The sequence below is a fragment of the Gopherus evgoodei genome, chromosome 4, assembly GCF_007399415.2.
Source record: "Gopherus evgoodei ecotype Sinaloan lineage chromosome 4, rGopEvg1_v1.p, whole genome shotgun sequence".
NCBI classification, from domain to species: domain Eukaryota; kingdom Metazoa; phylum Chordata; order Testudines; family Testudinidae; genus Gopherus; species Gopherus evgoodei.
The window spans coordinates 76,644,213-76,667,488 of record NC_044325.1 but is presented as its reverse complement, the minus strand read 5'-3'; the positions used below and the strand labels follow the sequence as shown (position 1 = coordinate 76,667,488).

At 49.7% G+C, this 23,276-nt stretch overlaps 1 protein-coding gene across 4 annotated transcripts in view; it reads left to right on the top strand.

Moving 5' to 3' along the window:
- The first annotated feature begins 5,794 nt into the window (after positions 1–5,794).
- Positions 5,795–23,276, top strand: part of DGKZ (diacylglycerol kinase zeta) — a 101,699-nt gene continuing 84,217 nt past the window's right edge. For 2 of the 4 annotated variants that reach the window (XM_030559932.1, XM_030559940.1), the window contains exon 1: positions 5,795–6,789. In XM_030559932.1, coding sequence (XP_030415792.1) covers positions 6,548–6,789 — 242 coding nt within the window. In that variant the 5' untranslated portion in view covers positions 5,795–6,547. Of the gene's footprint in view, positions 6,790–19,682; positions 19,849–23,276 lie in introns of those variants that run through there. The other 2 variants (XM_030559937.1, XM_030559933.1) reach the window with 1 other exon arrangement.

Below are 23,276 nucleotides of genomic sequence, written 5' to 3'. Positions count from 1 at the left end.
AGCCAAGTATGGGGGGATGAGTTGCACCTTGCTGCCATAGGGAGCAGCCTGTTTTCTCACTCTCTGTTTTGGGGTTCGTATGTGTTATTCTGAATTCAAAAAGAGAAAGTAGTGTTACAATGCAACCTTCCAGCAAAAGTATTTATGTTTTTATCTAACTTCTCTCTTGTTTGGCATGGAACACAGCACAATCCATGCCCAATAAATTCAATCACTTCCTTTGATAAAATCGCAAGTGGAGGGGATAAAGGGAAGGTGTAACTGAGCTGATGTCAATGAGAATTAGTTTCTTATCAACATATTAACTCTACTTGGCTTGTGCATGACTCTCTCCCATATACTGAAAACCAACTGAGAGAGAATAAGTTGTAGTGCTCATGATCACTTAGTGCTTAAGATGCTTGCAAAATGTCTGCTTTACTTGTCATCTGGTTCCAGCTGACTGTGCATAACAACACTCTCTGGGAAGCTCAGCCCTTAAAAGCACAAGTCAAAACTGAACAAGACCCCTATCTTCCAAGGGGCCAAAACTGAATAACACTTAAAACAATCAACATAAATACACTGCAAAATTACAAAAATACTTATTAACAACTTCATAACTAAATGCATTCAATTAGTCTTTGAGCTGCTGTGTACTGTCACTTGGAGCACCAGGGCTCCCCTGGAACACCACTACTGCTGTCAGGCGATGGCGAGACTACTTGTTCTGGTTGTTCCATGTCCTCGGGCGCCGTTGTCTTAACATGGTGTGGTTGTTGCCTGTCTGTGATCCTCTTGGGCAAAACAGCAGACTCAGATCCCTTATCTCCCTCCTGTCTGGGACTTGGACACAGTGTTGCCTATTCCTCCTCAGTATGTGTCTGTCTGGGGAGACAAGTTCATATGATCGCAGGTCAACCTCTTGTGACACCACTTCCCATCATAGAGCTTCACAGGGTCATTTTTATGAAGTGGTGGCACCTCCAGTGACCCCAAATTATATTGATTTTTTTTGTTTTGCCTCATCTGTCTCTTCATATATCTGCAAGTCCCCAGTGACTCTGACATCAGTTTCTAACAGGGCTGGCATTCTTGTTTTCTGTTGAACAAAATGTCAGCACCTCCAGCAGAAGATTATCTATCTGCTAATACAACGGGAACAGAAATTAGCCCAGGATAAGGTAGAGGCAGAGAGTGGGAAGCAGCAGTGCTTAATGCTGGTCCAGGAATTGGCTGGGCTCCAGATACAGAAGGAGGCCAGGGAACAAACAGTGATGGCAGAGATGGATTGGGTTATAGTGGATACCTAGAGAGTCCTGCTACCCAGACATGTCCAGAAAGGAATATTATACCTGTGTCCAACCATGTCCCCAATATTTCACTGAAGAGGATCTTGTGGGGTCTCTCCAAGCTAAGCACTAGCTGGTTATCACTGTTAGTGTGGGACATTGTATGAGAAATATTTTTAGAGTTATGTAATTTGTAGAATATTAGGTTCCAAAACTGTTGGAGGTGAAAAATGTCACCTGAGGCAGGGTGGGGCTCAGAGCTGACTCAGTCAATGCTGACATCCCTGGACCCAGTGCAACTTTCTGTATACAGTCTGGAGTAGATGCAGGCTTGAGCATGGACAAAGACAAAAGAACCCCAAAGGAAAACACTCAGTAAGGGATCATCAGGTCTGAACTGAAGCTAATGAAACACCCTGATTACAAAATGAGACAAAAGTCTGGGACTGTGTGAGAGAAGGGAAAGGGGCACAAAATATTATCCATTATGGGGGAGACACTCTGCCAGCATGACTGTCTCATGAAAAGTAGATCCCAGCTCTCTGGACTGGACAAGCGAGGTATGGAGTGACCACTGGGTGAGAAATACCTAATTAGTCAGGAAAGTAACTTATTTAAATATAGCTATAGAGTGCATGGTACATTTTCTTTTACCTGTAACCTCCTGTTTCCAGATCCTTTTATTTGAACCTTAAACTCAAGCTCTGTTAAATAAACTTCACTTTGGTTTTACTATTAACATGTCTAAGTGCCTTGTGCTAAGCAGAGTATTGAAATGAGGCAAAGCCAGTAAAAGGAGGCAGTGGATCAGTGCATATTGTGGGTGGCCAGAAGATAGGGGCCTGGGCCCTCAGGTGTAACAAGGTGGGGTGTGTAAGCTACTATCCTCCGGTGGGAAAGAGCAGGGCTTGCAGAGCCCAGAGTGGAGTGATTGCATTGCCTGAGAGGCCAGGGCAAATGCAGTGGTCCTTTGTGGGTAGAGGACACCCGCTCCATGGGCTCCATTATGAGGACAGGGGAACTGTCAGAGCAACTGGCAGCCACAGAATGCAAGCTACAGATGGTTCCGATGAAGAAAGCAGCAAGCTGTAGCACATTGGGCCACTCTGGAAGGGACCAGTCACCTGATCATCATGGTCAGTGACCTTAAGGGAGAATTAGCGTCTCTATGTGGAAACAGCTGGAAGGTCAGAGAAGATTACGTGGAGTACCCTGGTAGGTAGGGTGACCAGACGGGATGAAGAAAACATTGGGACAGATGAGTCGCACCAGCAGAGCAAAACAAAACCAAAACCAAAAACGCAGGAGTGCGAAATATCGGGACAAATCCTGGACAAATGCCTACATATCAGGACATCTGGTCACCCTACCTGGTGGGGAAGGCTAGATTGAAAGGCTGGCTGGCTTTAAGGATTGTGGGGAATTTAGGGAACACTGATGTGTATGAATTTATACAGGGTTTGGGGTGAGAGCTGTCCAGATGGGGCCTTGCAGCTCTGAAAATAAGTGCCTGTGAAAGAGGCAGGTTTTCCTGAAAAGGGGGGAGGTATATCTCAGGGTGGCTGACCCTCTAACTGAAGTAAGTCCAGCTCCCCCATACAACAGAGGCTCTCCCTCCCAGTTGGATCAGTTAAGGTGAGGCTATAAAGAGTCAGGGGAGGGAGGAGAGACTGGCTGAGAAGGCCTAGAAGCTGAAGAAAGTGAAACCCTAAAATATAAGGGGGGAGCTGAGAAACTGGTTTGTTTGGATGGACAATAAAGCTGCCTGAATGAGAGTGGGCGTGTGGCAGAGAGGAGAAGTGGAGCTTGTTACAGCCTGCAGGCCAGGCATTGTCTCCGTATGTGTGGGTTCCATGTGCTGTTTTTGAGCTCTCCCTGCCCTACTGCCTCATGTCTCTTTTCTTGTCACATTTGGGATCATTTATCATGTCTCCACAGTCCAAGCACTGTCCAGCCCTCATAAGCTCCATTCTGGACTGGGTGACTTCCTTTGCTTGGCAAATTCAGATTGCTTTGTGCAGAGTGAATTCTGGGGCTTACAATAGTCTCTCGCTGTTTTCTCCCTTTCCCAGATTCCAACCCCAACCTGGTCCCTTATCAGGGACTCTGCACCCTAAACTTGCAAGACTGGCTCTGCAGCCTTGGAGCAGTCACAAACTCCTCTGTGGTTTCACTTTCTTTCTGTGCTCTGCTTGAAAACCTCTCTCTTGCGTTTCATTTTGGCATGGAGTGCACAGTACTGCTCAAATCTCTGTAATGCGCTTTCATTGTTCCCTGACAACTGGTAAGCACATCGTGTGCTTCAGAACCAGCTCTTAGGAATAAGGGAAACCTTCTGACTATCTTCCTTTTTGCTAGCACCCATTGCTTGCAGATACAAAGGGTTGGGGAGGGGTGAAAAGCTTCTCTTGTTTTCTATGTATCCAGAGAGTTAATTCTAGAACAGTTCAGAGTCCCCATTCTTCCGTTCAGGGTATTTCTTAGTTCCTTTCGACTCCTGCTCCCACATGGTGTTCAGTGATCACTAAGTGCTTATGATGCTTGCAGAGGGCTGCTTTTCTCTGAGTCTGGTTCTAGCCGACTGACTGCGCATAGCAACAGGAGCTTCCCAGCGCCCAATCTAGACTCTCTTCTCGGGGAAGTTCCGCCCTTAAAGGCACAGTCTCCAGTGCCACATAAGCAAAGGCTAATGTATGAAGTAGAGTAAACCTAGAGTCAAGGTCAAGACTCAGTAATACTGGTCTCTTCCTGACTGAGCTAAAAGATGATGGGTGAATAGCATTGATTATATCAACCTGTGAGGAGCCATGAACTCCAGTGAAGACAGAAAAGCACCTGAGAGGCAAATCAGAGGCACAGGCCCCAAACAGCAAGGTGAGACTCAGTCTGGGGAAACACAGCTGGAGAAAAATAACCTGAAACCTAGATCCTCAGTAGGAGGGAGAACTGGAGGGGGAAGGGGCAGGAATGGCCCAGAAAGACAGGGCTGCGGGGCAGAAAACGGGATAGTAGTTTGCAACAATATGGCCACGAAACACTGGTGAAATTCTTAAGCTGGGTACTCAAAGGCCTCAGTCCCAGAGCAGGGAGGGGGTTAGTCACTCTCTGGAGAGACCTCACCTGGGTTGCCATGTTCAGCCCTGGGGACCTCAGTACTAGAAAAATGTCCTTTTCTTCCATTGTGCTCCAATATTCTTGATTTCAAGGCTTCTTGTGGGGAGCAATAAACCATAAAACAATCACACATCCATGCAAGCAGGAAACACACTGTGCACAATACACAGTCAGCTCTCAGCCTGGTTGGCAAACAATGAATGCACTGATTTTGTCAGGGACCGAGAATGTCTGCAACTTTTGGGTGTTAATTCCACCCAGACGGTGTAGCTTGGGAAAAGCTGATGATCAACTGGAGGGAATCCAGAGAAGAGGAACAAAATGTATGTGGGGGCTGGCGGAGCTGACTCACGCACAGAAAGAGAAGAGCTGCATGTTGGGAGCTTGGCTGTGTGACAAGTCACGACTATGTGGGTGGGGTGGGTGGAGCTGGGCTTGATCTTGTGCACAGCATCTGTAAGGTGTAAACCCGAAGGAGGGGAAGAACAAGGGGAAAATGTCACAAGCGACACTTAAGGCTGGACAAAGTTCTGGTAACTAGACTGGAGGTTCCTGTGCTGTCCTGGTCCCTGAGGCTGGGGATGGGTTTTTCTAGTTTGTGTTTGCATGATCCTCCAGTCTGCATTTGGACCAGGAGTGGGAGTGGGAACACCTCATGCCACTCTCCAGCAACCACTCTCAGAGACATGCTAAAGCTCTGCCCACCCCCACTTTGGCTGGAAGGCCAGCGAACCAGTGAGGTTGAGGGAGGAAGAAGGCAAGGGTGGGAGCTCCTGGGATTGGACAGAGCCTTGGCAGGGGGGAGACCAACTCAGGCTGTTGCAGCAGGACTGGCCTGGGTACCAGCTGAGAGGTGATGATGGAAAGTGAGCATGGCACTCATTGGGGTGGGTGGTCTCAACAAGGGCAGTAGGACCAGGGCAGCAAAGAGCGACTGCAACCGGCAGGACAGGGAGAGATGTCCCAGGAGCCCCTTTCTGCTCCGGGGTCTGGACGCGAGGGAGACACAAGGCAAGTCCCCAGATGATCAGGGAGGAGAAATGACTTTTAATCAAAAAGGGACGAGCAGGAGCTGGGGCTGGGCTGGTCCTGAGGGAAGGAGAGTCACTGAGACAGCATGGACCTACCTACCACTGGGCATTCATCCCCCTGCACAGGGTGAAGCCCTGCCCTGAGCATGCTGCACACTCCCAGCCCCACCCCATGTCGGAGACTAGAGCACTGAAACTCTTTGTAACTCTTTGGCAGCCTTGTGCAACTTTTCAGGCCAATCAAATCTCACTGCGTGTGAATTTGCATGCCTTGTTAACTTGACTGGGCGGCTAGCTCCATGAGGAGAGATGAGCTAGAATAGTGTGTGTCAGTCAGAGGAAGCCCTGGCTGAGAGCAGTGAGGGCTGTGCCGTGTTCCCCAGTCTCTGCAACTCTCTGGGCTCCAAAGGGTTAAGTGCCAGTTTTGGCGTGTATCTAGGTGACACTGCGCTCTGGTGTAGCACTAGCACAGCCCCTTTCCCCCTCTCTCTGTGCGTTGTCTGTCTTCTGGCTGCTGTTTCTGCTGCAGGATCTGTGCACAGGAACCTTGCTCTTTTTTGCTTCTGAGTTTGGCTGCTACTGGAGGAGACACTGAGGTCTCTGGTGACTCAGCCCTGACCCCTTCTCCCAGCTGCGGAAGAGCTGGGCTCCCCCTCTCCTGGTGGGAGCTGTGCTCTTCACGGCTTTGTTGCCTCCTGGGATCCCTGTTTCTGATCAGGACTGTTTCTTATTCACCCTTCTCCCCTTCATCCTCCTGTATTTGCTGGGCCAGGCAGATCTCTGCCAAGGAGCTCAGCTGTGCCTGGGTTTCCCCCATCCAGACTGTTCCTGTTTGCCTTTTGCTGACCACCCTCCAAGGGGCAGAGGAGACAGACTGAGGCTGAACTACAGATTCTGAGCTGCATTAACCGTCCAGCCAGGAAGCCGATAAATAAGATTGGCAAAAAGTTGGACTGTTTTTTTTTTCTTCCCAGGAAACTCAATCCATCGCAGGAACCTCACTGGGGCCCTAGAGAACAAGTGAGGTGCAGCACCATTTTGGGGCTGGGCTGAGCATACCAGCAGCGTGCACAGAGGGAACAGGACTCTTCTGGGCAGCTGTCTGGTTGGCTATTCTTATCACCACTGTGAATGGCTGAAGCGCCCCGGAGCTGGAGAGGCTGCATGCCAGCCAGAGAGGATGAGGGGACCCAGGGAAACCCCCAACGGGCAGCAAGAGAAGGGAGTTTAGGACTGATGCAGCCTGCAGGCCTCCAACTGCATCAGGACTTGGACCCTCAACTGGACGAGATGAGAGGAGCCAGAATGGCAGCAAGGGCAGAGATGGAGGAGCAGTTCCTGAACCTGGCCATCAGAAAGCAGGTGTCCTACAGGTAGGAGCCTCCCCTCACTGCACGACTTTGAGGCTAATGCAAAAAGTGATGGAAGCTTCTGTCATAAACAGATAGCTAAGGGTTAATGTTCTTTTACCTGTAAAGGGGTAACACCAGTAACCTGAAACACCTGACCAGAGGACCAATCAGGAAACAAGACTTTTTCAAATCTGGGTGGAGGGAAGTTTGTATGTGAGTTCTTTGTCTTCTGTCTGTCCCTCTCGGCTATGAGAAGGATTTTTCTGTCTCCTGGCTTTCTAATCTTCTGTTTCCAAGTTGTGAGTACAAAGATCATAAAACAATAGGGTTTTATTGTTTTTTTCTTCTGTATTTACATGTGTGTAGTTGCTGGAGTGCTTTGAATTGTATTCTTTTTGAATAAGGCTGTTTATTCATAATTCTTTTAAGCAATTGACTCTGTATTTGTCACCTTAATACAGAGAGACCATTTTTATGTATTTTTTCTTTCTTTTTATATAAAGCTTTCTTTTTAAGACCTGTTGGAGTTTTCTTTAGTGGGGGCTCCAGGGAATTGGTGGGAGGAAGAAGTCAGGGGGAAAAATCTCTGTGTGTTAGATTTACGAGCCTGACTTTGCATTCCCTTTGGTGAAGGCGGGGGGGGTGGAAGAGAGATTAGCTATCTCGGTGCTTGTGTTTTCCAGGACTGGAGACAGGGAGGGTGGAGTCTCTCTGTTTAGATTCACGGAGCTTGCTTCTGTATATCTCTCCAGGAACCCAGGGAGGGAACACCTGGAAGGAGGAGGGGGAAGGGAAATGGTTTATTCCCCTTGGTTGTGAGACTCAAGGAATTTGGGTCTTGGGGTCCTCAGGGAAGGTTTTTGGGGGGACCAGAGTGCCCCAAAACACTCTAATTTTTGGGTGGTGGCAGCTTTACCAGGTCCAAGCTGGTAACTAAGCTTGGAGGTTTTCATGCTAACACCCATATTTTGGACGCTAAGGTCCAAATCTGGGAAAAATGTTATGACAGCTTCCCCGGCCAGTCCTGGGAAACTTCACGGCTCCCCTGTTACCTTCACGGCAGCGGGGAGCTGCAAAACAGTGCCAGCCCTTCATTGCAGGTGCGTGTGGGACCTTCTGCGCAACAGAAGCTTCTTTTCCCACCCCAGATTTCTAAGGTCATCCCCTAGGGTAGCAGGGAGATGTGTCTGTGCCCATGCCCCAATGTGCGTGACTCTGGGGGCACCTGCTGACCCCCCTCACTGACACATGTCGGTGTGGGGTTATTTTACACAAGAGGCTGTGGGAGCTGAGCCCTGGTGCACCTGTCCCATTGAGGGACCTTGTTCCAAATTGCTGTGGGTAGAGAGAGTCACCATGCAGAGAAAGAGGGTGGTGGTGAGGGGTGTCTCTTGGTTCAATAGCTGGTAGTTTGTATTCTCATTGACCTTGGGCCTTTCGGCTCTTTTCGTCATCATGCCTGTCACTTTAAATTTCCCCGAAGTCCGGTGCTAGGCCCAGCAATCCTGGGAGGTACAGATCAAATAGGGTCCTCCCACAACCTCTGCCCAGGGAAACAACTGTCCCTCCCCCAGGCTTTTTCCCCACTACCATCCCCACACCCCTATCCCCCTTTTCCTCTAACAGCCCTCTCCTGCTTCCCTTCTCTATCCATGGGGCTATGGCTTTCCTCAGGCCCTTCCCTAGCATGATGGGCCCCACACATCTGCACAGCTGCCTCCTGAGGACACTGGCATTGCCTTGACAGTTGCTTTGCCCTCTATGGTGCCATTTTCCTCCCTCTCCTCATTGTTGGACTCTCCTGGTCTGAGCTGAGACATTGTTCTTTCTCTCCCCCTTGTATCATACAAGGTCAGTGGGCCTCAGCTGCAGCCATCCTGGGAGCTTAAAACCCCTGAGCAGTGATAAGTCACTGAGGGGACTGATGCTGGTTCTCTAGCTCTGACCTGGGAAACCTTCTGAGGTTGTTGCAAAGGGACCCAGTATGAAATGATTTGCTCCTTGCATGGCTCTTCTTCCATTGAGTTTGCTCTGCCTCCAATTCCCCTGTCCTCTACATCCAAGAGGAGTTAGCCGGGGGGAGAGACAGCGTTTTTGCTACCCCTCATGGCCCCTAATGAGGCTTCCCACTTCTGTGAGCCGTTACCACACACATTCCCTGTCTAGTTGTGTTTTTATTCCTGAGTAGCTCCAGCCTCCTGTCTAGGGTTCTACTCATGTCATGGTGCCTCCAGTAGCTCGGACTCCATTCTCCCTCCTCCGAGAGGGAGGGTTGGGGCCAGATTGTCCTCTCTCACCATCTGAACCCTGGTGTAACACCACTGATCTCTGTGGAGTTGCTCCTCAGTCTTACTGGTGTAAGTGAGAAGAGACCCAGGATCTAGCACTGCTTGCCAGAGTAGGAGGGGGCACATATAGTATGGACTTTGATATGGTTAGATGCCGTGGGATTGGATCAAGAGGAGAAAGGTGGGGAACAGCTCTTGCTTTCTTGTGAGCTGGCTTGGATAATCCATCCCCCTGGATCCTGCATTCTCCTCTGGGCTCTGTGTGATTGATTATTCATCAGGGGGCCTGATGAATTACAAAGAGAGTCTGCGCTGAGGAGCTTAGAGTCTAAATATCTTATGCTGAGGAGACATGCAGAGTAGAAGGCTGGTCCCATGATCAGGATGCTCACTTAGGCCTTGCGGCGACCTGGGTTCAGTTCTCTGCTCTGCCACCGACTTCCTGTGTGACCTTGGGCAAATCACTTGGTTTCTTTGTGCCTCGGTTCCCTGTGGAGATACTAGCACTTCCCTAGCTGAGAGATATGTGATGAGACTAAATGCAATAAAGATTGTAAGGCACTCAAATACTGCCCTAACCTGGGGGCCACACAGGTACCTTAGAATGATCCCTATCTTTCTGGCAGGGCAGTAGGGCAACCTTCTGCCAAGAGCTGACCAAACTCACCTGGTTGCTAGTCTCTGAATGGGGAAAGGAGAAGTCCAAGTCCTGCATGGGCAGGCCCCTCCCCACCATGTTACTGGGTCGGATCTCTGGACCCCCCACGTACTCAAAAAAGTGAAGAGGTGCAACAGGCTGCATGGTTTGGACCATGGGGATGATTTGCCTTAGTTTGGTGCTTTATCAGCAGCTTTAAAAGGTTTCTGCCCTACCACTAGCGAGAGTGAGGGCTTATCGTGCACAGTGGAGGCCGCAGAGCAGGATTTTCCTTTCTTAGCTGTTTTCCTACAGATGTGCATGAACAGATTAGCTGGCTGCAATTATCCCAACCCCTCAGGGGAGGAATGGAACATATTGCAACCTAATTTAATCAGCCTGGACTTGTTCCAGCTCTAATATTTCTGGGGATCACTTTCATCCTGCTATGGTAGGCCTGATCTCCCTCCATTTACAGCTCTACTGATACTCCTCAGTCCTGACCTGCAGAGCCCCTGCTACTCTTCCAGCCCTGAGTCTTACACAGCTTGCAGATGCCCCTCATCCTGACCCCCAGCACCAGGGCTCTTTGGAAGACACTCTGCCCGTGGTACTGAATTTCATGGTGTTTCTGTGAAGGTGATGGGTTGACAGGGTGTTCAGAACTAGGGAGATCTCACTTGTGCCCTGATCAGGCTTTGCTGGCATCTAAGCAAAAACGGGATGGGGGTGCTGTGGTGGGAAAGTGTCTCAGAGCAGGACTCTGCCCTAGGGGTCCTGTGAAGCCAGCAGGCCTGGCTGCTCCGTAGGGACAGTGTGGAACAGGCACAGGTCTTTATTCCATTATGATACAGTGGATTCAGAGGTCAGCTCTGGGTGAGGTGAGGACATGATGGAGCCTTTGGCAGCTGGAAGGGTAGAGAGCTGCAGGCAGCATCTAGCCCTTGCTCTCTTCTCTCATATGCTCCGCCCTAGACAAGGGCAGCCCTGCGTGTTGTACTTGAGCACTTCCTTTGGCCGTTGCTCAGTCATGGCGTAAGACTCGGTAGGTGCTTACCCAAGGGCTTACATGTGGGAGGGTGCAGAGGGCTCCTGCGGTAGCTGCTGAGCGTGGATACTGCTGTGCAGGACGGTCTCCTCCGTGCGTCACACTGATCAAAGCAGGTTTCATGCCACGTGAAGGTGCACTGGCCAGCAGAATAAATGGGGTTTCTGAGTCCCTACCCGCTGGCATCAGTAGCTTGCCCAGTTCCTGCTGTGGCCCCATTAGCCAGCATGAGGGAGAGGTGACGTCAGTCATTATATAAAGGGGTTTGAAATGATCGGAAATGATATTTTAAGCCTCTGGATATCTAGTACCTTCCAGAATTAGCTCCTGCGCTGCTTGGAGTGGTGGAATGGGGGCTCAGTGCACAGATTATATTTAGTGCTTCCAGCAGCGGGTTTGTGCCAATCCTGCTAATGACGCTGAATTATGCCACAAACTCACTGCCTCAGGGACAACTGCCCCATTGGGGAGATGCCTCCAAAGTACCAGCAATTCTTGCTCCCTCTGCCACCGCGATAAGAGGCTAAGCAGGTGCCAGATTTTAATGCTTGACGCTCTGACAGTCACTCATGCTGTGACTCTGGGCAACACTTAGCCAAAATTGTCAAAGTAAGGGGCATAAAGTTAGGCTCAAATCCCCTTTTATTTAGGCCCTTCTACTGAAGTGGGCTGGTTTCCTACGGTGCGAGGCACCTGTAGCTCCCAGGCCTGGCAGCAGCAATCAGGGGTGCTTGGCCACTGTGAGAATCAGTCCATTTACCAGACTGAGGTGCCTCATTTTAGGCCTGCATGGTTGAATATTTTGGGCCACACTCTGTCCTGAACTCACGCCCAGACAAAGGGGAACTCACCCTGGCTCACTGGCCCAGGTAGCCCTGCACAGGAAGTGACACATTCGGATTCATCTGTTACACTGGCTGAGTCAATAATCATCCCTGCACCAGATGCCTCGGTGCCAGGGAATCAGAGACTGCCCCAGAAGACACATGGCAAGTGATGAAGCCCTTGGCTGCCTGAAGTGGAGCATCCTCTTCTTTCTCCAGCAGAAACCCGGGGGCTGCATGACAGGGCTTGGGCCTGTCCCTGCTGCAGCCTCAGGGATCTCAGCAGTTTGGGTCTCTCATGTCTTTGGCACCTCCACAGAGGTTCCCTGCAGATGCTTGAGCTGCAGCTCATAGCATGAGCCTCCCTTCACCATCACAACCTCCCAGCTTTGTGGGCTGTGCAGGAAGATGGGCATGGGCAGAGACTGGGGTGAGGGGCGGGCATGGGAGGGCATCGCCCCCGCACTGGATACATCACAGAGTTGATGCGTAGAGGTGAGGGCTCCCAGATTTTGTTAGTTTCCCCACATGGGCTGCCTAAGGGGAGGGCAGGAGAGCTGTTCCTCACCCTCACAGCAGAACTCCAGTGTGGGGCCATTTCAGTTTTACTAGCTTTTAAAATAAGAGACTTGTCCCTGAAACACAGACCTCTAGACATAGGGGCCACATTCTAATCACATCGTAGCAAGTGAACGTAAGATCTGAGCTTCTTCCCAAGCATCTCAGTGTACAGCATTGACTGTGTCAAGCTCAGGTGAGTGACCGAGAGAAGAGGGAAGGTTAAATGTGAGTGGAATGTGCTTAGGCAGATGGGCAATGAGTACAGGCTTTAGCAACGGATTTCTCTGATGTATGCATTGCATGTGCTGAAGGAAATCATAATTACTGGACAGGGTCTGTTTTGTGCTGAGAAAACAGTTCACACTTGTTTTACTGAACAGCAACAAAGCCCTCCCATCCCAGGAGAGCAGGGTATTTTTCTTTCTAAAAAGGTGACATAGGGAAAGAGAAAATCTAACCTACCAGTCTTGCTGAAAGACACACATTTTGATGCATGTCATGTAAGGATTTCTTTTCAGTTTAGTATGTCAACAACATAGTTACATGAAAGTGCTCAGTTCTGTTTATTCAAGAATTTGTTTTTATGCTGTGTTGATTTTTAAGTGGTAGCTGGTAAACATGGCAACTAAGTTAACACAAAAAACTAGGGGAGATTAAATAATGAATGAACCACATTTGTGATGTCAAGTATACTGTAATTTACGTACCGCTGACAATCGCTAAATCCAGCAGTTAGATCTAGGCCTGTTATTAATAGTATTATGACCCTTTCCTCTCCCCAGTATTGAAGTCAGACTATGCCAATGCAGCTGGGCCTGTTTGCACTGCACCCAGAAAGCAAACAGCAGGGGCCCAGCGTGGCAACCTGAGGCTGAGCTGTCCCCCTGGCTTGGGCTTCTTGTTGCTCATGTGCTCAGGACAGGAAATGTGCTGTGGCTCTTGCAAGGGCAGGAGAGCAGCAGGGAGGGAGTCCATTTCCCTTTTCCTTCTCAACCAGCAGGGCTCCACCTGGGCTCTGGAGACGTCCCCGAGGGCAGCAGCCAGCTCCAGCACTGCTCACCTCTGCTGGCCCAAGTGCACACTCAGCAATCCCTACCTCTTGGCCTTCATTTGCTCTGCCAAAGCTGGGGCTAATATGTCTCATTCCTGCCCTGCCAGACCCTCTCCTCTGGGCTGCTTGGGCCAGTCAGCCCCTCTGGTCTATCCTGACGCTTTCTGCTGACAGCCCCATGCTGCCCCTCTTGAGGCAGAGCAGGGCCTGCTGCAGCAGCCTCGTGCTTGTTGCCTGCAGTGATCCAGCGATGAGCTCTCATCTGCCCTGGCCTCCAGCGTGGCATTAGCCCCACATGGAGACCGGTCGTGCTGTAGCATGTCTGCTCCTATGCCTGCTTTGCAGAGAATGATGCCCCAAGGTGACTCATGGGCCGCTAATGAGGGCTGGGGTGACAGCATCATGACTTCTCAGCAGGGCCACAGGGATGGCAGGTAGTATGCACCTGATGCTTCTCACAGGCTGTGCCAGGGAGCTAAATATAACCCAGAGCCAAAGGAGGGGGCTGCTTTGCATTGTAAATCACGAGGCGGGGGAGAGAGCTCTATGGCAGCCTGCTTCACATGCAAGGGGCAGAGTGGAGCCACGGAGAGTCAGCAAGACCTGCAGAGGAGAGGAATCTGGACAACCAGGGGAGCTGGTTGCATCTGCACCTCTGCTCTCATTCAGCTGTGGCTGGCTCCTGTGCAGCCCAGGGGTTCCAGCTCAGTCATTAGCTGCTCTGCTTGCTACATTGCAGAGAAAAACTATTGAAACACGGGTACAGCTAAGGCATCCAAACCCCAGAGCAGGCAGCTGATACCAGGAGGCTGAGCACAGGAGAAAAACTGTGCCCTGCTCCATTTCTGAGATGCAGCCTATTTGTAAACCCCTTCTGCTGAGCCACTGCCTAATGGCCTCTTTGCAATTGCTGTGGTATAGTCAGATTATATGTCAGTTTTCAGAGTAGCAGCTGTGTTAGTCTGTATCCGCAAAAAGAACAGGAGTACTTGTGGCATCTTAGAGACTAACAAATTTATTTGAGCATGAGCTTTTGTGGGCTAAAGCATCCGATGAATGGGGCTGTAGCCCACGAAAGCTTATGCTAAAATAAGTTTGTTAGTCTCTAAGGTGCCACAAATACTACTGTTCTTTTAGTCAGATTAAAGGAGCTGCACAGGGCCCTCAGGAGGGTACTCCCAATGGACAGGGCCTTCAGCAGGAGCTGCAGAGATGGTTATGAGCCCTGGCAAAAGCCCTGGGGAATAGGGTTGGACTGGGGACAACAGGAAGTATGGCTGGGTGTTCTTGCACCCTGGATTCTCCCCAAAAGCTGCAAGGCACACAGGCATCTGGGCAGGAATTAGGGCTCCTGGCAGTCCAAGTGCCTCCACTTTACCCTGTGCCAGGCTGTGTGCCAGCCTGAATGTGCCAACAGTCAGACAAACTACTACCAGATGCGGGTGACACCATCTACTTTGGGATGGGACATTTCCCCTTGATGTGAAGTAAGGCTTGGGCTGAAATCAGAATAGGAGCTGCATCTGCATGGCCAATACACTAATTCCTGTAGCCTCAGCTAGCATATGATATTACTGCTCCCTGTGTGGGTAACAGGCAGGTAAAGTAAAGGCTTATCCAGACCATTATTTGTTAAAAGTGCATGGGATGTGCAGGGTTGGGATTTATTAATTCATAAGGTTAAAGTCAGCAGAACTTGACCCTTTTATAAACTATCCCATGTTTACACTGAGCACAATGAACTCCCTTCCCCATCAATTACAAGGTGGTCTAAATCTCTCTCTTTGACTCCGCTGGCTGCATTAGGAACATAATAGAATAGCTATCTGGGTAAGGCAGTGCACACAGCTGCTCTCTTGTGGATGGAAATATCACTCTCAGTTGTGTGTCATAGGTCCTGTACTGCTAAACAGGTAATGGAGATTCTTCTTTAGCCCATGTGTCTTATGGAGCAAAAGCCCCTGAGCTCTATCCCTGCTGCTCTTTGAGAGTCTCTGGGTGGTCTTGCTGTGCAGCTCATGGACTGTCACGAAGTCCTGGGTAGCTCAACACCGAGCAGAATCCTGGAGCTGCTGTCATTGAATGTGGGTGTGAGGAAATGAGATGCAAGAGCACATCAAGTGCACCAGCTCCCAGCAGGGGGGCTGTGTGCGGAAGGGGTGAACAGCTTCTTCCAGCTCAGCCTTTCCTCTGAATCCTGCCTGCTAGCCTTTTAATCACATTAATCGGCTGCACAGAACCACCTAATTAAATTCCCAATTATTCCCACCAAGCTGTGCCTGCAGCTCTTCGACAGAGCCATCCATCTGTGCTTCCCTCTGTGCATCCGGGACAAAGGGAGTGCTGCTGCAAGAGGCTGCTGCTCACTGGCACTGCTGTAGCTAAGCTCACGCTTCTGGAGTCCCAGCCGGGTACCGCTGTGGGGAAGCTCACACTGCCAGAGTCTCAGCTACACTCTGACAGGAAGGCCTAGGTAAACTGTTTGCTCCTTATAGTTCAGATCTCTGAAGAATCTGGGGAGGTGTCCCTGACTCCTTGTGTTTCCCTTGTTCCACATGGGTAGATGGATTCACTTGCTAGTGTATTCTCCTTCCACTTGCCCTGCTCTAGCTGGAATCCTGTCCATGGGACCGAAGACGTGGAAAAAATCCAGCCTGTGCTATGTGTCAGGGAGTCACTTGGCTACTCCTGCTCTGGAACTCAGTCAGCTTTTTGACCAAGAGTTTGTTCCCCTCTCAGGAGCTGCATAGAGCTAGGCAGGTGCTTCCTGGGCTCAGCAGGCTGAGAGCTCCCAGGCAGGGGCCTCATTTCAGAAAAATGTTGTGGCAAAGTTGTGTCAGAATACAGAACATATGTGATATTATAGCCTGACAAGGTGGGAGAAGTGGAAGACCTAAGGGAGCATATAGACCTCTGAAAAGTCTGGGGGAGGGCAACTCCTTTAGGAAATGAGGCCCCTGCTCCCAAATGCATGGGGGAGGCACTCACAGCCCCATTTCCTCCATGTAAGTGCAGGCTATTTCACACTTAGTGTAGCCCAGGTCCTGGCTTGGGAAGGGCTGGCTTGAAGTGGTTTCCATTCTATACAGGGTTTACAGTTTGGTTCAATGGCTCTCAGCACCCCCACTCTACAAATTGTTCCAGCGCCCATGGAGGCAGCAGGCTGTGACCGAGCCTGGCTGTGTGGAGGGCAGGCATGTGCCATTCCCAGTACTCTGCTCTAGCCCTGTCCTCTCCTCTTCCCTCCACGGCGCGTTCCTTGCGCACGCTCAGTACGTGTGCAGTGCGGTGGAAAACCTTGCACCATCTTCTGGCAGGCTTCTGGAAGTACAGTACCATGCTGGCTGGCCGGGGAGTGCTGGGGCAAAGAGATCCTGTCTTAGGGCTGCTGCGAACTGCCCTGGGTCTGCTGCATGGTAGGGGAGAGTCAGTTGGCAATTTCAGGTCCTCCAACATGGGTGTTAGTGACACAGGGATGCAGCCTGTCTCTGCTTCCCCGAGTTTTCTGGGTGCAGTGTCTGTGAGGGAGTGACGGGGGCAATGATCATCCCAAATCCAGGGCAGAGCAGGTTGTCATATAATCCCTGGGCTCTTTTACCCTGTAACCCTCATTCAACAAGTCTGGGCCGTGTTAAGTCTCTAGACCTGCCTGGTGTGATCTAGGTTTCCTGAAGCCTGAGCAGATTGACGAGGCTGCCTCTGCTCCTGTGCTGTTCACCAGAGACTGGCCCAGAGACGCCTTTCTAGCATTTATATTATACCCAGTGCATGCCGGGGCAGGACTCTGGAAGTTCAGAGAGTCTTTCTTGAGGGGATACACATGCAATGTGAATGGGATCCAGCGAGGGACCTTGCTGGAGCATGTTTGTGTTTCCATTAACCTGCCACAGTACAGTAGGAACAGGTCGCAAAAGTGCTCAGCGTTTTCCTGGAGTTATGCAGCCTAAGTAAGTAGGAGCTGCTGGAGGCTATAAAATGTACAGGGAAAGTTGGCTTGTGTTAGCCCTACCATCTACTTTGTAATGAAAGAGGGAGAATGGGAGGGGGAAGTTACAGAAATATGAAAGTCTCAAAGAACAGGGGGTTCTTTTGTGTGGCAAGGTCTTGATCAGTGGAACTGGAGTCACAGGGCCAGTGTTCCTTGGATAGTGTCTGTAACAGCCAGAGGAATTATCATCCCAAATTCTGGGTCAGAGACTGACATGCAGTGCTTGGCTCTTCCACTTTTACTCTTGGGGGAATCCTGCGCCCAAAAAATTAAAAATTCTGTGCACAATATTTTAAAATTCTGCATATTTTATTTGCAGAATAAATGTGAAGGCTCCAGGATGGCATTGAGGAGCACAGGCCACTGGCTGCACAGAGCCAGGAGATCACTGTGCAGCTCCCTCCCACACTGAACATGGACTCAGTGGGGAGGCTGCACCCAAGCCTGACACAGCACAAGGACGGGGCCTGCCCCAGAAACATGCCCCTCCTCCATGCCATGTGCGCCAGGTGTGGGCAGGCAGTCTCAGCAAGTCAGGATCCAAGTGTGGAGGGACTTAGTGTGTGGGGATCCCGCTGTGGTTTGAGAAGGTTCTGTGTGGAGCAATCTGGGTGTGGGCAGCTCAGTGGGGGATCCGGGTCCGCGGGGGATCTGGATGCACAGGGGATTATTGGGGGGTTCTGGGTGCAACAGTAATGGGACTCTGCAGGGAGGTCCAGGTGAAGGTGGTTGGGGCTCAGTGGGAGGGGTCTGGATGTGGGGGAGGATAGAGCTTGGAAGGTGGGTCTGGGTGTGAGGGATTTGAGGGGGTCCAGATGCTGGGGGAGTGTGGCTCAGTGGGGTGGGGATTCGGGTGCAGGTGGCTCATTGGGGTGATCCACATGCAGGGGGAGTGGGGCTCATTGCGGAGGTTCTGAGTGTGTGTGGGGTGAGGATCGGCAGGAGGTTGTGGGTATGAGGGGTTCTGGATGCACAGGGGTTGAGTGGTTGTGGGAGCAGCTCCCTGTACAGGCATCCCTCCACCTGCAGCTAAGGAGTGATGGGTGCAGGAATCAGGGTTGGGGTGGGGGTGGGGGTGCAGGGGGGAAGTTTGCAGAGCTTCCTGCAGCTGGGGGAGAAATCTGGGGGTGGGAAAAGAGGAAGTCCTGTCCTCCCCAGCTCAGCCAGGGCTAGTAGCTGAGCTGAACAGGGTAGGGAGCAGAGTCTTCCCCAGTCCTACCGCCTGCACCACAGTGATTTACCTCTCTGCTGGCTGCCCTGGGCGCCCAAAACATACTGCTGGGGAGAGTTGCATGACTGCTCTTGTGGGTTCTCCGTCAGAAAGTCATTTTTCTGCGGGAAGCAAAGAAATCTGCGGGGGACATAAATTCTGCACATGTGCAGTGGCACAGAATTCCCCCAGGACTATACCATGTAACTGTATTCAGCAAGTATGGGCTGTGTTGAGCCTCTGGGCGTGTCTGGTGAGATCTAAAGGTTTCCTAAAGCCTGAGCAGATTCAGACTAAGCTGAGTATCCATGTGCTTGTAAAAGTGCTCATTCTTGTCTAGCTCCCACCACATTACACCTGGCGGTCTTGCTTTTCCCTTGCTGATGCAGGTGGTGACTGTGAGTTTCAGGTATGTTCAGTCACCATAATAGACATGTTCAGACATATCAGTCTCATAACATAATGTGCTTTTGCCATTTCCACAAGGTCTGTAGCTTGTTTACTCGGCTTCCTTCTGATCTGCCACTGCCAGAAACTGTCTCAGTGTTAGTTAGTGCTGTTCTGGAGTGAGAATGGGGTAGCTGCAATAAGACAGACTGAGTAGCTGTGATTGTGACAGCTCTGAGTTTTTCTGTATACTGGACCTTTAAATATCTCAGGTCTCTCTCTGCCTGTCTTGAGCAGCTGCCATTTTCTGTGACTGTATGATGGGGGTGGGAGTGAGAGACATTCTATAATCTGCCATGGAGACTTTACTCTTGTGCTTTCTTGTTTTGTTGATCTGTTAATCTGTGGTGAAATTTACTGGATCTGAAAGGTGCTTGGATCCCACTGGTGGGTGTGATATAAGAACCTGGATAGACAAAATGTTCCCAAGCCTGGGGAATACAGCTGTCCCTACAGCGTGTATATTGTGTGTTACTTGCAGTGTCTGAGTCAATCCTGAGTCCAGGCAGGTGGCGGCCTGGGGTGCCATTCAGTGTATTTGCTACTGTGGCTGCCTCTTTTGAGGTGTTTGGCTGATCTGAGATGCTTTGTCCCTGGGGGACTGATTTCTCCATCCCAGAGTCCTGTGCACCAAGGCTTGTTTCCTCTCGCCTAAGCTGGAGTAGAGGCTTCTCTGGACACGCTTCTGGGCATCCCAGCTCTGCAAAGGAACTTAGCTTGTGGTGTGGGCTGTCCGGGGCTGGAGCATTGTTCAGCGAGGTGCAGCAACAGCGTTAGCTGTGCTTTCAGGAAGTGCAGAAAGAGGAACCAGGTGAAGAGAATGAACAAAGCCACTATTCCCTCACAATTCTGATAGCAGAGAGCTGGCAAGGACCTGCCCGTGGAATGACTCCAAAACTCAACCACAGGGAGAAGCAGGAGAGAGGACCCAGGCTACAGTGAGGAGCACCTGCCTGCACTGCAGCAGATGTGGCGGTACCAGTCATGGGACGTCCCCCAAAGCCTACCAGAGGCCACAGATACAAGGTACCCCCTGTGCTGGGTCTCTTGCTCTTGAGTGCTAGTTTTCTCTTGCTTGTTGGGCTGATGCCTTCTGCTTCTAGTGCTGACAGCAGCCACTTATATCTTACCTTGAGAGGGAAGGTTTCTTTGGAGCTTCCTGTGTTCCCAGATCCTTGCCTGTAATCCCCTTCCCTTATCCCAATGGCTGTGGTAGGGTATTGAGATTTCCTGGCTCTAACATTCAATGGGTGTCTACGTACATAGTCAGTTTGTTCCTGCATCTGATTCCATTTGCACATGGAGCGTGTGGTGCATCCTGCTAGGGAAAGGGATGGGGGAGAGGCTCATAAGACTGTCTGCCCCTCCCCCTCCCCTGAGTCTGCTGGAAATGGGTTGTGGATGAGGCTCCTTAACTCCTGCCTAGAAATGGTTGTGGGGACACCTAGGACTAAGCATTTCCCTGGGGTGCCTGGCCCACAATGACAGCCCCCCCCCATCTCTAGCAGGGGGTCTTCCCCTTCCAGCCTTTACACACTGAGCCCTCAGCCTGACTTTGCCTGGTTCAGGGACAGACACTGAGCTCACAGGACCCATCTCACTTCCAAAGTTACTTTTTTTCTGTGCAAAAAGGATTGGCAACTCCCATCACCAGGAAACAGGTTTCCTTGGTGAAATCAACATCTCCATTATTAAACATAACTCTAAAACCTCGGTGTGTCCTCAGGGATGTTGATCTGTGGAGCAGGCCAGCACGTGCAAAGCTTTCAATTAGGGCTGTCAATTAATCGCAGTTAACTCACACGATTAACTCAAAAAAATTAAGTATCAGAGAGGTAGCCGTGTTCGTCTGGATCTGTAAAAACAGCAAAGAATCCTGTGGCACCATATAGACTAACAGACGTTTTGGAGCATGACCTTTCGTGCGTGAATACCCACTTCGTCAGAGGCATGCATCTGACGAAGTGGGTATTCACCCACGAAAGCTCATGCTTCAAAACGTCTGTTAGTCTATAAGGTGCCACAGGATTCTTTGCTGCTTTCAAAAAAATTAATGGCAATTAAAAAAATTAATGGTGATTAATCGCACTGTTAAACAATCGAATACCAATTGAAATGTATTAAATATTTTTTGATGTTTTTCTTCATTTTCAAATATATTGATTTCAATTACAACACAGAATACAAAGTGTACAGTGCACACTTTATATTATTTTCATTACAAATATCTGCACTGTAAAATGATAGATAAAAGAAATAGTATTTTTCAGTTCACCTCATACAAGTACTGTAGTGCAATCTCTTTATCGTCAAAGTGCCACTTACAAATATATATATATTTTTTTGTTTCATAACTGCACATTGTTTTATTTTTAATGCATTTTCGTACATAATTCTACATTTGTAAGTTCCACTTTCACGATAAAGAGATTGCACTACAATACTTGTCTGAGGTGAATTGAAAAATACTATTTCTTTTGTTTTTTACAGTGCAAATATTTGTAATAAAAAATAAAGTGTGCACTGTACACTTTGTATTCTGTGTTGTAATTGAAATCAATATATTTGAAAATGTAGAAAACATCAAAAAATATTTAAATAAATAGTATTCTATTATTAATAGTGCGATTAATCACGATTAATTTTTTGAATCGCTTGACAGCCCAACTTTCTATTTCAAAATCTGTGAGGAAAACATTTGAGCACCTGGGGGAAAATAGAGAGACCTTCAAAGTGTGAAATGAGCTTGACGCTGACTTGGAAATGTATAGAGGGGATTAAACCCAAGTCCACTGTACAGCCCTATCCTGGGGAGGTGCTGTCTCTAGCTCTGCAGAACCTCGTGGTCTGCATCTGACCTTTTAGTAGCATTCCTACTGCTTGTTCTGACAATTGAGCGTTATAGGCTTGAATTGTGGGTGTATGAGTGAGGCAGCAAAAGGAAGGGGCTTGGAGCCCAAGAGGTTGTGGGGGTAGGAGATGCTGAAGGAGGACAGTCTGGGGGAATGATAGTTTCTGAGGCAGCTATATGAGCTCAGCCCATGTCTCTCTCTGGGGTAAGAATTAGCTGGCTGATCTCTCATTCCCAACCACCAAGGAGATGGGGAGGGATTTTTACTCTGAATAAAATGCAGTGACCTGTAATCAGTAATATTGGAGAACGTAGCGAGAGGAGTTTCCAGCAAGCTCCTGGGCTGCTCTGAGATCCTGCTCTCACGAGCTTAAGTGCAGAACGGAAGGATGCCTGTTTGGCTTCTAGCCCAACCTGTGTGTGTGGTGTTCCTGCCCATTCTTCCACAGAAAACAGGAGCATGTGGCTAGGGCTGCCCAAGCAGCAGGTAACAATGGTGCATGATTTAACAAGTCTTCCTAGCCATACAGAATAGGAGACACTGCAGTTCAGAACTTGTGCACAGGATATTGCCAGAGCTTGGTGCAAAGAGGGCAAATAGTGTTGGAGAGAAGAGTATAGTGAGTAATATAATTTTACAGCTCCCTGCTTCTTGCAAAGATCTTGCCATTTAACAAGTATGATATGGCCACAACATGTGCTGGGCAAGAGAATACTGGCAGTGGGGGAATAGCGCTCACTGTTTGTCACAGGAACATATTGCAACCTGTATTGTGGTTTGGACAAGGAAATAAGCAACCCGCCTGGCTTCTGCCTTTGCTGGAATCATCTGTCTGCTGAGGAACTTGAGAACTAATTTGTCCAGGTCTCTGTGGGACACGTGGGGGATAAAGAGAGAAGTGGACAGAGAGCATGGGGCAGCTTTTAAGGAGAGGAACTTGAAAGCTGCTGGACAGTGCCTGTCATGTCTCTGGGGCTTTCCTGAATTGATATGCATCAAGGGAGCTGATTTTAGGGCCTAAGCAGCTGTTGGGGGCACACCCAGGGAAAATTCAGATGGTTCCTCTGGGGAGATGCACAGTTAAGAATCTGGCCTCACTTTCCCCTTGCTTTGATTTTAGTATCATCATTATCTGTATCCAGAGGCCCTAATCAGCATTGGGTATAATTGAGCTGGACACTGTGTTAACACAATGCTGCCCAGAAGGACTCACAGTCCACATTTAAACAGGATGCTACAGTGAATGTAACAAAAGAAGGAAGGGGAAGCTCTCTTGTTTTTGAGTTTGGGCAGCAGCTTCCTGCTAGCATGAGAGAGGGAGTGTGAGCAACACTACTTTACTTCCTGAGCTGACAGGCTGACTGGGAGGGAGCTCAGCATGTACAGGCCCCCTGCACTCTAAGGTGCTGAACACACAGTTGAGGGTCTGGATCTCTTGAGTTTTAATTCTGGCCCTGACAGTGGTGCCCTACATAATCGTGGGCAGGGCTCTTCCCCTCTCTGCCTCTCTGCCTCTGTTTTCCCATCTGTAACATGGGGGATGTGGTCTTGACCCTCTTGGCAGAGGGATTGTGAAGCTTTAGGAGTTAGTAGTGTCTGCAG